The sequence below is a fragment of the Leopardus geoffroyi genome, chromosome A2, assembly GCF_018350155.1.
Source record: "Leopardus geoffroyi isolate Oge1 chromosome A2, O.geoffroyi_Oge1_pat1.0, whole genome shotgun sequence".
In the NCBI taxonomy this organism is placed as follows: Eukaryota; Metazoa; Chordata; class Mammalia; order Carnivora; family Felidae; genus Leopardus; species Leopardus geoffroyi.
In genome coordinates, this window is record NC_059331.1 from 126,640,931 (window position 1) to 126,658,963 (window position 18,033).

An 18,033-nucleotide genomic window follows, 5' to 3' on the forward strand; every position below is an offset into this window, starting at 1 on the left:
GTGGTTTCCCATCATGCCTAAAATAACATCCAAATTTCTTACTTTGGCTGGGTCCCACATGGTCTGGCTCTGCCTGCCTCCCTGACCTCGTTTTCTATCACTTATCCCCCTAATCCACCACTTCACTTCATTGTAGTTCATGTACCTTCTTTTTGGTCCTGAAAGTACCAAATTCATCTCCACTTTAGGGTCTACCCCTTTACCTAGAACTCTCTTCCCCCTTATCTTAGTTCAATCCCAGTATTGTACTGTCAGCCAAAGACTGTCCTACGCCTAGCCCCCCTAAGACACACGGGACTCTGTGGTGTTTTTTCTTTGCCTTTTGTCTGGAGCATCCCTTGCATATGCAACCTAAAATACTCTCTCTGAAACTTTTTCTACTCTCCCAGATGGCTTCTTCTTTTTTGATGCCACAATTTATGTAATTTATTTAATCTTTATCTTGATGGAGCTAACATTGTAGTTGGAGGTGGGGTAGGATGGAGATTGCAATAAACAGGATGAGTAAAATGTATATTAGATGGCAAAAAAAGTGCTAAGGAGAGAAACATAAAGCTTGCAGCAAAGTACTGAGGAGAATGGAGTTGCAATTTTAGATAAGGGTGGTCAGGGCACGCCTCTCTGTGAAGTTGACATTTGAATAATCACCATCATCTGTTCCAGGTTGTGATATAACTCATAGATTTGTGTTAATATAGAATATAGAGGTTCAGTTTCCCAGACATTTTGTCTAAGGTTAGTCTACTTTCTTTTCTGTGCTTCATTAGTTGCCTTTCAGTTTTCACAGCTCACATTAACTTCATCCTCCCATTTGTTGCTTGCTATCTTTAGCTTCCTTTCCTGTATCCACATGTCTGTATTTCTTCCAGTTCTGAACTTTAATCAATAGAACTTGAAATACAGCACTATATTAAAGATTTTTTCCTAAAACATTTGAATTTATCTGATCTGGGCTGTCTTAATTCAGTGATTGACAAAGCAAAATCGTATGAAAGTTACATTTTTTTTTTTCTTCATGGGATTTAAACTTGGTTCCGTGTGTGTGTGTGTGTGTGTACATGTACCTTCTTTTTGGTCCTAAAAATACAAAATTCATCTCCACTTTAGGGTCCCTTTGCCTAGAAATCTTTTCCCCCTTAATTCAATCCCAGTGTTGTACTGTCGGCCAAAAACTGTCCTAGGCCTAGTCCCCCTAACACCCCCTAACACCCCTGTGGTGTTTTTTCTTTGCCTTTTGTCTGTGTGTGTCTTTGCCTTTTGTGTGTACACACACACACACACACACACACATACACCTTGCTGAAACTTTATACTTTACAGCTTTTCTACCATTTCTTTTAAAACTTCAGGTGTAGAGCAAAGTAATTGGGTTTTATAAAAAGATAAGAGGTTTTTGTTCCATATTTTGTCAGAACTGCTGAAAATTGATTAAAACTCACTGGGCCTTATATCCCACACACACAAAAAATTATTACTTTGACATGTGTGGAGAAAAGTCTGTCCTCACTTTATTTGTAATTTACTTCTACTTTGTTGAGTTCCATGTAAGTAACTTTTATTTTTCCCTCTATTTTTTGCTATGTTCCAATGGATTTGCCATTCCTGTTTGGACTGAATGTGTCATGTACAATTCTTGGAATTCCTCATTTACTGTTCCTCTGTGGATCTGTTCTGTTGGAATCTGGAACACTGGAATGATGGAAATGTGTTCTTTACAAAGTAGCTGTGAGTATATGAGATAATTTATACAGATATGTTTTCAGTCTAAATTAAATTTAACTTACAGTTGAATGAAATAGCCAATGAAGCCTTAAATTTAATACATTATTAAATACACATAGTAGGCTTTCAAATATTTGATTTTAAAATACTGTACTCTGAACAGTATCCTAATTGGTATATTTAAAATTAGTTTTTCCGTTTAATTGGTTTGGTTATCTTCTCAACATTTGGCCTAAAGATTATATGAATGAAAAAAGGGTATAAGGTGATGGATGGAATATTTTGTTACATCTGTGATGCTAGTGAGGAATGCAGATAGCTATTTGCTAAATCCACCTGTGTTAAATTGCTGCGTTGATCTCATGGGAGTCCTTTTTTTTTTTTTTTTTTTTAATGAGAAATTGTGTCAAAAACATTTAAGAGAAATACGTACCTCTTAGGAATATTTTGCCATTGTATTTTAATGATGAATAAGACCTACCTCTAGGTAAAATTAATAGGCTACTCATTCAGATGGTCTGAACTATGGACAGTTTTTCTCAGCATTGGGTAAGTTAAAAGTCAGATTAATTTACTACACCAATTTAAAAATAGGTTTCTTTGAATTACTCATGGAGCTATTGTTGACGTCATCAAAGAATCAAAAACCATGCAGAAAACGAATTCTGATTTTCTTTAAAATCTGGATAAATCCAGATGTCCCTGGTGAGGGAGGCAACAGGGTCATCTGAAATGCTGAAGTGGCATAATTGGACCTGGTATAATAGCTTGAAAGATATTGTTTACTGATTGAATTGATCACTAGAGCCTTTAGGAATATGAAAAAAATTGTTTAAACTCAACATTTGATTTTGTTTCATGAGTAAGAAAACAAATTTCAAGGTATTCATACCTGTGGTAATTAGTATGAGCAAAAGGGATCATTGAAAGTGTTCTTAATATAGTATTAAGGGGATGTGAATTTTTTTTATTGTGAAAAACCCTTCATTATGTTTTTAGTTTATTAGTCAGAATCTTCTTACTGACTTATTATAAATTGAAATCTTTGCTCTGAGGCAGATTTCATTGGTTTTTATTTTCTTTGGGTTTTTATAATTGACCGCTGTCAAATCAACTCATACTCAATTCATTTTGTCTGTTGCTGCAATTATTTTATTGGCAACACTATAATAAAATCAGTTTGGTTTGCCATGAATAATAGTTTGTGTAGTTTTCTAAAATAGGTTATTGAAGGGAATTTGAAATGTGTGACAGAAGAGTTTTGCTGATACATTAATAACTTGGCCCTTTTTGTTTTTGTTAGCAACAGAAGAACCTTGAAGGCTATGTGGGATTTGCAAATCTCCCAAATCAAGTGTACAGAAAATCAGTGAAGAGAGGGTTTGAATTCACACTTATGGTTGTGGGTAAGATATGTTTTTTTTTTTTTTTTTTTACTAAAATTAGATTTTGATCTGAGTTTTAAGTTATTAATCAACTCTGAATGAATTTAAGAAGACAGTAGCCTAAGTAACTGCAGGAATCGTGGTATATTTTATTATGTGAATACATTTTAAAATTTAACTCTGTGGCATAATAGGATTTATATATTTTCTTACCTCTTTTTTTTAAGGTGGCACAATTTTAGAAACTAAAAGTTGAAAAGTGGTGGGGGTGGTGGAGGAATAGAGCACTGTCAAGAAGTTCTCTTCAGTTGGTAATGCTACAAAAGCAAATAGTGTCTAGTGGTTCCTCATTACTCCAGGATAATTTTATTCTCTGGCTTATATACTGTAGTGGAGTCATATAACATGAGCATTTAGCTTAAATATGTGTGCTCTGAATTTGAAAAAGAAGTTGGGGGACAAGGTAGAGGTTCGTAGTCATGCAAGTGATTACCCTGGAAATTCATTCAAGGAGTATAAACTCTGTAGCGAGTGAAATATGGCTGTCTCTGTTCTTTAATTTAGCCTCATTTTTCTTATGTGTTTGATCCTATGAACACCATACTCTGCCTGAAGTCCATTTTAAGAGGCTGTCAGGGGTTATTTGACAGTATGTTGGTACCATCATTGTTAAATTTGAAGAAGCAGCATGGTGTATATAAAGATTAGTAGTCTTAAAGGACTGTATAATATTTTCACCTCATATAGGCTGACTTTAGAACCTAAATCCTAAGGATGATGAAACTTTGTTGTATTTCTCTATATGTTTTAAGAAGGTGAAAGGCAGGGTAATGGAGTCACTGTCCTTGACAAAGAAAATTGAATTGATTCTGGGTCTTTATGTAGTGTTCATTAATTTTTGCTAATTACACTCAATTCCTGGTATTTTTCTTTGGGTGTTGAATTAGATTAATTGAATTAGCTATGAAATCCTCCTTCACTGAAGAGAAGAATGTTTTCTCAGTTGATCAGAGTATTTTACCTGATGGTACTTTGTGGTTGTTTGGAAATATCTGTGTTGTGTTAGTTTCAATAGTGAAAACTTGGTAACAAAGTTTGCAAACTTGATGTTTGCTAGAGTTGGTTAACTTGCCTGTCTCTGGTTGAGTAGAAGTATAGTATACCCGGTTTGCAAATTGCAGCTGTGAAGCAGAGGTAGTAGATACATGGATAAAATGTATAGAACATACCTTTTCTTTTGTAGAGTAGTTAACATGATCGTTACATGTGAAGGAGTACTCCATCTTACCTTTACATATGTAAAGCTTGTGATCTTACATGACAAACTATTTATAAACAAATATAATACCATTTTTTAATTTGTAAGAGAAGTTCCTACATCTATTAGGAGAATTATAACAATTCAAGCAAAATTTGATACTGAAATTTTAAAGAATAACTTCTTGAATATATACTTAGTGGAATAATATGTGGGGGTCAAGGCCAGATATGTGATTTAAAATCTCTGACATTTTTCCAGATGAAAAAAATTTAAGGCAGCTGAAATGATTTTTAGAGAAACTGTGCAATCTCTGAATATATCTTATTTATTAGTTTTTCTGGTCAGTCCTTTATTGAACTACAGCTTTTGTTTTTTCTCTTCCTTGTTAAGACTTTAACTGAGATTATGGGGCAACTGGGTGGCTTAGTCGGTTGAGCATCCGACTTCGGCTCAGGTCATGATCTCACAGTTCATGGGTTCGAGCCCTTCGTCAGGCTCTGTGCCGACAGCTCAGAGCCTGGAACCTGCCTGAGATTCTCTCTCTCTCTCTCTCTCTCTCTCTCTCTCTGTCTCTGTCTCTCTCCGCCTCCCTTCCTCCCTCCGTTCCCTGCTTGTGCTGTCTCTCTCAAAAAATCAATAAATGTTAAAAAAATTTGTAACAAAAAAGACTTTAACTGAGGTTAAAGAAGAATGGGTGTCAGTATCCTTACTCTGTTTTTCCCGCTGTACCTTGAATATTATTGTTTAATTAGCTGTCCCTCTATAGACTTGTTGAGTGGAAGGACTAAATCTTTTCATGTACATAGTTGCAGTGTCTAACACCTTTTAAGTAAGTGTCTAAGAAATGGTTGGTTTTCTGACTTTAGGCCAAATCTAACAGCATTGTTTGCAAGTCACAGAAAGCTAAAGCTAACCTTGCTTTAATATTCTTAACTTAGAGACTACAAACCCTTCCTTATAAGCTAACTCCTGATTTTTGAGACTTAAACTCAGAGTAGTTGTAGCTTTTATAACAATTCTTGGCTGAAGACTTGTACATTAATACAAACTGAAAATCTGTATTTAAAAGTTGATTTCTTTATGAAACTCTGTCTTGTGTTGGACAACCTTTATCCAGTAACCTTGCCTCATAAACAATATTTATTGAGTCCTTATTTAAGTGACTTTTGTATCAGGGAGGCATAGTGTGTATTCCCATGTGTTAAAAGGAGTTTATAACTTATGTGACAACATAAGCACACATAAAAAGGTAAGTAACATTTCTAGGAAGTATACATGAGTCAGTGGAGTCATACAAAAATTAAGGAACATAGAAGTGTAAGGGTATAGGAGAACTTGTCTCTGGTTGAAGGTTATTACTGCCTTATTTGAGGAAGAGGTATTAGGGCAGGTTTTTAAAGAACAGAGTTGAGTGAACAGTCCATTTGGGAAAATAATAGCCAATACCTCCATAACCTATTATGCACCAGGCAGTGTTCTGAGTATGTACCTAACTCACGCAGTCCTTCACAACAACCGAATGAAGTAGGTATTATTGTTATCCCTATTTTAGAGATAGAGAAACTGAGGCATGGAGAGATTAGGTTACTTGCCCATGGTCACATTGGTAAGCACATGGTAAAACCAAACCCTGTCTGGTTTTGGTTCTTACTTCTCAGTCTGCTGTGTTCTTAAGTACTACATAGAGGCTCTTTTGGGGGTATTGGATATAGCGCAGAGCTCAGTAGAGTGCATCCAGTATGCCTTAAACTTAGATGATTTTATTTGGATGTTTGTTTTTCCTAAAAAAATGAAAGAGGCAAAGAAATAAAGGGGTTAGCAGGGAAGGAATGAAGGAGTATTAGAGAACTTAAATGCATATATGTAAGCAGTGTTTTTCTGCCATTCCACTGGAATGAGGTGAGGGTGTGGCCTCGGGTGGGCATGAAGTGGGAGAGGTGAATTTTCTATTTCCCCGGTCATTTTCAGCTTCCACATCCTTTCATAGTACGAATATCTTACCTTGCTGTATGTTAGTCTAGTGACAATACGGTGCCTAAGTATGTATGCTAGTTACTTTTTATATTTGCAAAGAAATAAGTATCTATTTCAGTGCACAAAGAAAAGCAGGTTGTTAGTTTATATGTAATTGTGCTTAATGGATGATATAGAGGGTTTTCAAGATTAATTTGTACTTCACATTGGCTTTAGGATCTGACCCGTAAGATGTGACTTTATAATAGTCGGAAATTAGGCTGGAAAGGTAGACTAGCCTAGATTTTGAAGACCGTGGCTGTCCACAAGGATAAGTAGATTGGAATCTTTACTTAAAAATTTAGTTTAAAACTCAGTGTGAGACCTATCAAATAATGAAGACACTTAGGTCTCTAATTCAGCAAAGTGTCAAACATATTTGGGCTTGGAATTTGAGTATCTTCTGTGTGCTTCTTTTTTTAAGAAATTTATTTTTCTTTAATGTTTATTTTTGAGAGAAAGCTTATAAGCGGGGGATGGGGAGAGGCAGAGAGAGAGGGAGACACAGAATCTGAAGCAGTTTCCAGGCTCTGAGCTGTCAGCACAGAGCTCGACAACGGGGCTCAAACCCATGAACCATGAGATCATGGCCTGAGCTGAAGTTGGACCCTTAACTGATGAGCCACCCAGGCGCCCCTCTCTCCTGTGCTTCTTAATTAGACTTGACTGTGCTGAGAAATAAAATGTTAATTGTAAAATCCTGATTTTACTAGAATTCTCCAAGGAGGTAGAACTCAGAAAGACTATAGATTGCTTTGTCTTTCCAGAAAGTATTTTTGAAAACAAGTGATATTAAATCTATTATTTTGAATTCTTTTTTAAAATTGAAGTATAATTGACCTACGGTGTTATTAGTTTCAGGTGTACAACAGTTGACAGTTCTATATATTACCAGGATAAATGCGCTTACCATCTGTTACCATACAAAGTTATGACAGTATTATTAACTATATTTCCTATGCTGTATTTTATATTCCTTTGGCTTATTTATTTTAAAGCTGGAAGTTTGTACTTTTAATTCTTAGAAGATAAAATACACAGTTCTATCATTTCTATAATCTTGGGCTTTGCACAATTTTTATAGTAGAGGTTTTCTTTATTTGTGATTTGCGTGATGCATTTGACCTGTACCAAATGTCTTTAGTAGCAGGAATGGCATTTCTATTTTTTTTTTTTTTTTTTTCGGTGGAACAGAACTTCTAACATGCTGCTTTGGCTGTTTTGGGGATTCAAAGTATATCATAATGCGTTTTTTATGTATGACTTATTAGCAAAAATTTAGGAGGTATTTAGTCAGTAATAGGATATACAATGTCTGTCATAGTTGTCATTTTCCCTCTTCTTGTTGATGTTTGAATTGTAATAACATCCAGAGTTATTTGCAGAAACTGAAAGGTGGTATTGACTCATTTTGTTTCTAGGTTATTGGGCATTCGGTAGTACCATGTTTAATTCTAAAGTTACGATATGTTGGAGACTTAAACTGCCTTGAGTAATATTTCAAAAATTTCTTCCTAGAGCTCTATTTTTATTTTACTTTTAGTAATAAAAGTAAGTAATGACGATTATACAATGTTGTGAATATAGAACCACTGAATTGTACACTTTAAAATGGTGAAATTTATGGTGTGTGAATTTTATCTCACTTAAGTAATGTAACCAAAGCAGAGGAATTTTAGGGAGAAAAATCAGATAATTTCACATATCCACTATTTTAATTTTTTTATTCATTCTAGGTTTTTCATCTGCGTATTTTAAAAGGTGCTTTTGTAATAAAGTTAGTATGTTTCATTCATTGAAATTACGAAATACAGAAAAGCATAATGAAAATATTACCAAAATCTGTTACTCAGTGATAGCTCAAGCATAGAAACATACAGTATTCTTGTTTAGTATATGTGATGTTATGTGAATGTCTTTTAAAATTAGCTGAGAATTGTGATCATCTTTTGAATTTAGATGTCATAACCTAGCTATGGTTGAGTCCTAGATTTTAATGGCTTGTATAGGTGAGATATACTATAATTTGCCTTGTTCAACATTAAGATAGTTACAGGTAAACATGGTTATAGTTCTGTTCTTACATTTTCAATTAATTCCTTAAAATAAAGCTTTGGAAATTTGAATTGCTAGTTTTTTAAGGGTTTTGATACATAATACCAAATTGCCCTAAAATAGTTTGTATACCATTTTGCACATTCATCTAGTGTTGCCACCGCCCCTTTCTCTGAGTCCTGCCAACACTGTCAGTGCCTAAAAATTGGTGTCTTATTTTCACCTGTATTTTATTGTTGCTGGTTAACTTATTTTTTAAAAATATTTATCTTTGGTATGGGTTCTTTTGTAAATGGTATGTTCTGGTTTAATTTAAAAAGCTGTACTCATTTACTTCTTTAATAAGATATAGGTATTGCAGGGTATTATCATTATTATTATTATTATTATTATTATTATTTTGTTATTAGGTATTGGCATTTTTTGCCAGAATTTTTCTGTGTTGCGCTTTGTATTAGTTTGATTTTATATTGTCCATGCAATCTTTTTTCTTACGGCTTTTGTTCTTGATTTGAGGTTGATTGATTTGATTTGAGGTTGATTGATTTGAGGTTACTGGGGATTTCACTGCATTTTATGTACGTATATAGACTAAAGGTTTAAGTTTTTATTCTGAAATTTTAAATCCATGAGGGTTATTTATTTTTTTGATGTGAGATAGGACTTTGATGTTTATTTTATTTTCTAAATGGTTAAGTAGTTCTCCCCAGACCATTTATTACAAGCTTGATTTTTAAAAATACATGTGCTTGGTTGGTTCTCTTTCCAATCTTTGGTTTAGTTCATGCTGTAGTTCTTCCTATATAAATACCATATTATTAGAGTTATAAATTATAGTAGTTATGTTATTTGTATAGAAAGGTTACTGGAGTTTATGTTAATCTAGGGATATAGGCAAATAAGTAAATAATATGTAAAATAATTACACATTGTGTTGTTTTCTAGAAAGTAAATAAACATGGTGGTATCTTTTTAGAGTTATCAGGGAAGACTTGCCTCTCTGAGAAAGAGACTTCATAATAGCACCTGAAATACATGAAAATTAGGACATACTGAAAAAAAAAGAAATAAAATGCTTACAAATGAGATAATTTTCATTAGTATATTGCTATATTTATCTACAATATTTTACTTTACTTTGGACAGTTGCATAATAATTTCAACTGTGCCTATCTCAAATTTTAGCCATTGGTTTTTCATTTGATATGTGAATGATTTGCTCTGTTCAGTTTCATAATGCTGTAGTAAAAATTTATGGAATGGAAATTTTGTTCAATATTTTAACTATCGTGTTAAATGGCTGCATAATATTCTATCCGTGACTGAATATACCATAATTTTTGGAGTCTGCTTCTTCACTAATGGATATAAGTTTGTTATTATCCCTACCTATCCTGTTACAAATAACATGGCAGTGAAGATCCTTAAACACACAAGGTTTGTGTATGTGTGTTGGGAAGCAGAGGGCAGTACTTTATTGATTTGTTTATAGTCCCTGCAGTAGGATTACTGTAGCAAAATATTTCAATATTTTGTGGCTCTTGACATATTGGCAAATTGTTTTTTTAAAAAGTTTGTTCTACTAAATATATACTTTTAAAAAAGGGAGAATATATTTTGCAGGAATTTAAGATGTATGGTATAATTGAACGTGGGGCTATTCATTCCATGGATACTTAAGGGAAGAATGTAAATGTAGTTGAAGACACTGTAAGGGAGTAGTAGAGGAGGAAAAAAGTATACAAGTTAACTACATCATTAAGTGATAAATGGCATAAGAAATATATAAACCACATGCTGTAGAAGTTTAAAGAAATAAGACTTTATAGCTACAAAGCACACCACTGTCTTAAATCATACAGCTAATTCATGGAAAAATGGTACATGATATTTTCAGTAGTTGGTATATTCATGTTTTTTTTAATATACTTAATTCTTTATCTGATTTAATTTCAGTATCTTAATCGTCGAGCAGTATAATTCAGACAAACACAAAACAGTTTCATAGACTGGGAGTTTTTTGGTTTTGTAACAGGGACAATGTCTGGATTGACATATGTAAGAAATGTAATCTGGGTAATATCCCAGTTTAATTTAGTAGACTTAAAAAAAAGTCATTGGCTTCTCATACATGTTCTATCCTAATATAGTCTTTGAAAATAGATCATAGTCTTTTGAATATAGGGAGGTGAGTGGAGGTAAGCAGATGATAAATAGTGCATGTCAGAGAATCAAATGTGAAGTAGGATTTGTGGTTCATTCTTAACTAAAGTTTTTATGATGGGAGACTATGAATTGTTTATTATGTTACAAGTGGTACTAATTACAGTAAAACATAATGGTGAGATTTCTGTAGTACCTTGTCATAGTCCTGAGAATAGATTTTAATTGAATGATCGGTGATTAAGCTGAAATAACTGATCAGCAGTAAACTACTAGAAATTATGGTTTAAGCTGATGACATAAAAATGAGGGGTGCCTGCGTGGCTGAGGTGGTTGTGTCTGACTCTTGGTTTCGGCTCAGGTCATGATCCCAGGGTTGTGGGAATGAGCCCTACATTGGAGTCCCCACTGAGCATGAAGCCTGCTTAAGATTCTTTCTCTTTCTCCCTCTCCCTCTCCACCTTTCCTGCATGCACACACACACACTCTCTCAAACAAACAAACAAAAATTTTTAAAAATCTAAATAAATAAAAATAAAAATGACCACTTCAACCCTCAAAGGAATTTCCAGGGAAACGCACACACTACTAATTATAGTTTAATAAATGTCTTAGTAGTACACATTTTTTTTTTTTAATTTTTTTTTTTCAACGTTTATTCATTTTTGGGACAGAGAGAGACAGAGCATGAACGGGGGAGGGGCAGAGAGAGAGGGAGACACAGAATCGGAAACAGTCTCCAGGCTCTGAGCCATCAGCCCAGAGCCTGATGCGGGGCTCGAACTCACGGACCGCGAGATCGTGACCTGGCTGAAGTCGGACGCCTAACCGACTGCGCCACCCAGGCGCCCCAGTAGTACACATTTAAAGTGCCATGTAGAGTCAGGGGAGTAATGATCTGGGTTTAATGGGGATAGCATCTTATTTTCCTGATAGGTTAGAGTTCTGAAATCAGTAACTCTCTATTAAATGTATAATTTATTTTGGCAATTTTGTAAAAGAGCTAGCTAGTTACAATTATGGTTTTAATTTATATGTTTAGTGTACAATGAAAATTTGCTTTCTATATTTGACGTAAATCTATCTCATAGTACTTAGTACGGCAGCTGTTACACTAAAAAGAATATGGTACTTAGCCTAGTTTTAAACTAATTTCAGCCACAAATGAGCTTTCTGACCTTGATAGATCATTTTGAATCTCAGTTTCCTTACAACAAACATTTACCTGGTTATTCCAAGTCAGCCGCCATAGGGCTAAGATTAAAAAAGAGAGAGACATACCCCCTAAGAATCAGAGGATTTCACATGGTGGTAGAGACAGCTGGACAATAACGCTGTCTGTGTGTAACTACTTCACAGAGGGCTTGATAATTCGTTTTGTAAATGTGCTTTGTATGTATAGTGTATATATAATTTGCCTAGTAAATCTGTAAATAAATAAAATGTTAATTTTAAGCATACATGATTAGTGCATTTTTACAGTTGAATTTAGTTTTAAGATCCAATGTCTGGGGTGAAGAGGAAAGAAAGATCAGGGGTAGTTGAGAACAAGATGGCAGCTAAGTGGTTAAATACTTGATTAATTCTTACTTTGAACTTCTGCCCTGGTTGAACTCCTTTGATTATAAATATTCGGGGCACACATGTTGTGCTTTTTACTCTGCAATTCAGTATAGCAGCAAAGCTCTTTTCTGGTAAGAGTCAGATTTAGCTAGTTTGAAAGATGGTTGAGAATTTGCTCTTATCATTTCCCATTTTAAACAAGGTAGCTTGCAATCGTGTTAACAAAATAAGATTTTTGTGCTTGCCTGTTCTGTGCATTTCAGTAAAGATAAGCTTAAGTGTTTTGCTCAAGTTACTTGTGTGACATTAGCAGTTAGTCTTCAGGGTACACTTGGTGCTTTATATAAGTTGCTGCAGGATTAATGCTGTCCTTTGCAAACCTTTTGAGTATCTTATTTTCCCTGGAGTGTATCGGGTTCTTAATGTCGGTTGGTATAAAGCATCTTAGGGATTGTTTTTAGGTTGACATTAAGATTTTGAGTCTTAAAATTAAGTTTTGTTTTTTTTTAATATATAGGTTGGTGTTTGCTTTTCTTGTTGAATCATGTTTTAATCAGATTTAATGTCATTCATCAGTTAACAGTAGTATTTCTGGTTCAAGCCATCATTATAGATAATTTTGATTAAAGAAGAAACATTATAAAATTTTAGTCATCTAAAAGGCCAAGTAAATGAAGAAATTAAATGAAATGTATTTTGATTGTTCTCAGTCTGTTTCCCTGACTCCTTTAATCAAAATTATCTGGGCTTCCTATTTAAGATGCTCATTCCTGGAAGTATGGGAATCTGCATTTTGAGAAGTAGTGCCTGTTAATCCCCATTCTAAAGTTTAAAAGAGCACTGCTCTAAGTCTACTTTAATGTCCAGAGAAAGGCATTCAATTATATATTTCTTTGAAATGTTGTTATATATTTTGATAACTCATGTTCTTTAATGTAACAGATATTAAGATATATGGTTTAGAAATATTCTTCCTATAAAAACTGCTCCTTGTTACAAAAGTTTTCCATTAGGAATGTAATACAGAGGAGTAGGTGGAACATTTTAAAAAGGGAGAAAAGGGGCGCCTGGGTGGCTCAGTCGTTTAAGGATCCGACTTTGGCTCGGGTCATGCATCATCTCACGGTTTGTGAGTTTGAGCCCTGTGTCGGGCTCTGTGCTGACAGCTTGGAGCCTGGAGCCTGCTTCGGATTCTGTGTCTCCCTCTTCCTCTGCCCCTCCCCTGCTCATGCTCTGTCTCTCTCTGTCTCTTAAAAATAAATAAATGTTAAAAAAAATTTTTTTTAAAAGACTTCAAAAAAAAATTAAAAGGGAGAGGAAATCACTATTAACTAATTTTGGTGTATTTTCTGTGCCTCTTATGGATAGCTGTAGTAGCATATTCATTTTTATGTATTCTTTTCACCTAATGCTCAAGGCAGGCATTTTTCCATGTCAAATGGGTTTTTAAAAACTAATTCTCATCACAAGTGCCCTCCTTAATACTTAAAGCATTGTTTAAGTGAGCACTTGTTTTGATGAGCACTGGGTGTTCTGTGTAAGGGACGAATCACTAAATTCTATTTCTGAAACTAGTATTACACTATATGTTAACTAACTAGAATTTAAATAAAATTTAAAACCTAATAAATAAAGATATTGGTAAGTTAAAAACATTCTTGATGGCTGATTAATTTTATGAGTGTATCATAGTATAGTTAGCCTGTGTCCTTCATGGTACCTGAAATATCCTTCTCTCCCCCCCCAACATCTTTACTGTGAAAACAATTACTGCAGTGTTTTTTCCTTGTGTGTTTGATTTCTAGAAGTAGATGACATGGTTAAGGATGTGAACTGAAAATGTTGTACCAACTTACACAGTTACCACAGATGTGCAAATGCTCATTTAATCTCATCCTTGCCAAAATTGAGTAGAAATCTTTTTAAAATGCCAAATAAAGCAAAATTATGTTGCTAAATTAGTATTAGACAAAGATTCTGTATTTTAATTGCAGGCCCTTGATTATTGATTTGAAATTTTTTATCTCTATTAATATTCACACCACTAACAGTTTCTTTGAATGCATGCACATGTTTTTGTTTTGTTTTAAGAAATATTGGTGAGGCAGATTAACACAATCACAAATGTAATTCACACAACCCACCGCTGGTGCTGAGGGTATAAATTTTGGTATATGAGATTTATAGAACTTGAAAGAATATGTCAGTCATGTAGCTCAAATGATTAAAGTCTGCCCCACTTTGTCTTTGAAAGCTACTCCTTTAGAACCTCTTTGTAGAACGTGATCCCACCTCAAGAAGAAATCAACTCCTTGTTTCACCTCTTCTGTCCACTAGATCTCCAAGAAAATTTCCTTTTTTTTTTTTTTTTGGTATGTTCCTATTTCCTTTCCTGATGTCTTTTCTTTTACTTACCCTCTAGTGTGGCATTTGGCCTTAAGCTACCGTCTAGTTTCATAGAGCACTCCACTCTGATAATGCCACAAAACCTTTACTTTCTCTGATTCACACATTTCAAAACTACTCTGATTTCCTTCTAAATTAAAGCATTTATTTCCTTAGTGAATGCTGGGCACAGCTAGAAATTAGAGAAAAAGTCTAATTTTCCCTCCAAGATATAAAGGACTAATAGCAGTTTTTTTTAGTTTATTTATTTTTGAGAGAGAGACAGAGAGTGAGTAAGGGGAGGGACAGAGAGAGAGAGGGAGGGGAAGAGGGAATGTCAAGCGGGCTCTGCACTGTCAGTGCAGAGGCTGATGTGGGGCTCGAACTCACAGACCATGAGATCATGACCTGAGCCGAAACCAAAAGTCAAATGCTTAACTGACTGAGCCACTCAGGTGTCCCAAGAGTACTTGATTTTTAAGAGGGAGTGTATTATTGAGTGATCATTAGAATTTTAGGTAATAATGTGAATTTGGAGGAACAAGCAGAGAGAGCTTATAAACGCTGTCGATTTCAGCTCTTTTTCAGTTTAGCAGAACTCCTAGAAGCTTGATGTATAATCTGGGAAAGGTTACAGACCCTAGCCTGAGTAAAGACAATATATTTTAACCAAAAAATATGTGGTAATCCATTTTTGAAATAATCATGAAAAAAAATTCCAAGTAGGCCATTTAGATTTTTTTGTAATATGGAGATTAAAAAAAAAAAAGGTAGTTAACCATTTGACTGTGTAAAGGATACTTTAATCTCTGAATATAGCAAGAAATATCATAAACATCCTCCTTAAGGCCTCCCACCTTTATTTTAGACACATAGCAAGTGTAAGTTTTTTGACTCTGTGAACGAGGTAATTATTGAGTGGCTTGTTGGAATGTTTGCTATTAGCTACATAGCAGAATTATTACTTAGCTTTTAGAGCTGGTGGTCAGTTACTATAATTAAAATAAGTAAACCTTGTTTGGATAATTGTAGAGCTAGGTCTTAGGGAACCTGTTTAGCTTGCATTTTAAGATTATCATGTGCATCATTTTGAGGAGACGAAATAGTCTTAAGCAAATCCCAGATCACATAATAATGGAATATCTTGGAAATAATCAGTATCTAGTGTAGTCTAGACTGTTCTTGATAGATTAAATCTTCAGAGATAAGCATATTAAAAAGCAAAACTAAGAATAGCACCCTCCCTTCATAACATAATTTTACTTTTCTTATGGGTGATATCTTCTCTTTATTTTTCAGCCAGATGTAAAGTAAGAATAAATGTGTACTTATTAATTTCCTGTCTATGACTTGACTCCTCTCCATTTGGTTTCTTTTTTTAATAAAAACTGCTTTTATTAAAGGTCAGTAAGAGTGTTTCTCATTGTCCGTGGGTCCTCTTTTTTAAACTTCTTATTTGGTATTGTTTACCACTTTTTCCTTGCAGTTCTTTCTCATTTTTTTTTTTTTTTTTTTTTTTGTGATACTGCCTCCTGATTTATCTGGTTGTTTAACATCCTTTTCATTGACCATCTTTAAATGTTGGTGAATCTGGCATTTTGCCCTATATCATCGTCTGCCTACTAGAGTTTTTAAATTTCATCTACCTTTGAAGTCATTGTGGGAAGCATCTCCAAAATCTATGTGGAAATAGTTACCTGGATATTCTGGACTTTAGTTCTGGGGTAGAGTGTAGTCATCTGTTTTGAAATAGCTCCTTAAATAACACTGGTACCTTTTGGTTAAGAACTACATACAGTTTGACACTGGCTCATCTCCACTGCAGCTGAAATTAACACCTATATCTTAATGACATAACATTTGAGATTTTTTGAAATGTCAGGTACTGTGCTAATAAATAAATTTTATTAAAACACCTTAATAAAATTATTTTATTATATTGATGGAGATCACATACTATATTTGAATATTTGAAACCCCAGGATAATCGAGAGTAGGCAAGCACTGAATAAGATAGAAAAGCCCTACACATGTTTACAGCCCCTTGTTTAAATTCCAGCACAGTTAGACATTCTGAAAGGAGTTACAGATCTTATTTTAAAAGGACTTTGCTTTCTTTCCCACACTGTTGCTGCAAGATGATATTTATTTATTTATTTATTAACATTTATTTATTTTTGAGACAGAGCATGAACGGGGGAGGGCCAGAGAGAGAGAGGGAGACACAGAATCTGAAACAGATTCCAGGCTCTGAGCTGTCAGCACAGAGCCCGATGCGAGGCTCGAACTTACGGACTGTGAGATCATGACCTGAGCCAAAGTCGGACACCTAACCGACTAAGCCACTCAGGCGCCCCTGCTGCAAGATGATAAAAGTGTCTTCTTATACTCACAAATATTACAAATAGTTGAAATGTTACTCCATCTTTCAAAGCCTCATTGAAATGTGATCTCTTTTCTAGGCTGCTGAGATTCTCAGTTCTCTGAAATTTTATCATTCTTGGATAGCTCATTCATGGTCTTGATCAAATTCTACCTTGTATTATGCTTATTTGTTTGCGTATCTTACCTCTCCTACCATACTTTAGATTTTTGCATTCCCCATTCATTTATTCAGTACAATTTAATTACCACCTACAAAGTACCAGGTGCTATGCTAGTCCCTGAAAATCTAGAGATGAGTAAGACATGGTCTATGTCATTAAGCTCCTGGTGACAGAGAAGGAGTTAGGATCCAGATTTGTTTGTTTATTACAGCAAGATGCAAAATAATAAATCCCTCTTATCTGACAGCAAGTGTACTTGTTCAGTTAATGAAGCCTGTCAGAGCAGGGAGTCAAAAATGATAATGCCATAGCCATTTTATTTTAACAAAACATTAGCCAATCCTTTAATGTGAGGGAATAAAGGCTCTTTCTTTATGTGTTTGCTCAGTGGCATTCCATGTCCTCACCTTTAATAAATCTCTGCCTATAATTTATTGCCTGTGACTTCCAGTTTCAGTTTTTTAAGGAGAAAAAAAAAACCTTGATACTTGTGAAATAGTCTCTGTAGGCTGTTTGGTTTTTTGTTTTTTTTTTTAAATAGTGTCCTTTCCGGTTAAAACTGTATTCAGTTGCGTGTTTGCTTTTAGTAGATGTGTTTTATTTCTCTAATAATAATTTTATCCTCCTTACTCCTAAACTTATTTATCCTCCTATACTTTCTTTTCTCTTTGTCCAAATGCTAAACCAGAGGTTGGAGATTCCACCTTTTTAAAAAGCCACTCCAAATCTAAGCATTATTTAGATGTCCACTGGTTTGCTTGGTTAATACCTGTGCATGTCTCAGTGAAATGTTGCTTGCTCTGTGAAGTCTTCCTTGATTCTTCAAGCTATACCCAAGTGTTCCTTATGTATACCCGCTGTACTTTTTGTTTAGCTATAACTTATTTCTCAACACAATTAAATTTTTGAGGGTAAAGATGTCCTGAGTTCTAAAATTTAG

The 18,033-nt window shown here is 34.4% G+C and overlaps 1 protein-coding gene across 8 annotated transcripts in view; it reads left to right on the top strand.

The window, feature by feature from the left end:
- Positions 1–18,033, top strand: part of SEPTIN7 (septin 7) — a 120,972-nt gene that overhangs the window by 31,930 nt on the left and 71,009 nt on the right. For 5 of the 8 annotated variants that reach the window (XM_045495298.1, XM_045495297.1, XM_045495299.1 and 2 more), the window contains exon 3: positions 3,026–3,128. The exons of 1 other annotated variant lie outside the window; for it this stretch is intronic. In XM_045495298.1, the coding sequence (XP_045351254.1) occupies positions 3,026–3,128 (103 nt within the window). Of the gene's footprint in view, positions 1–1,720; positions 1,726–2,099; positions 2,272–3,025; positions 3,129–18,033 lie in introns of those variants that run through there. 2 more of the 8 variants (XM_045495301.1, XM_045495300.1) reach the window with 2 other exon arrangements.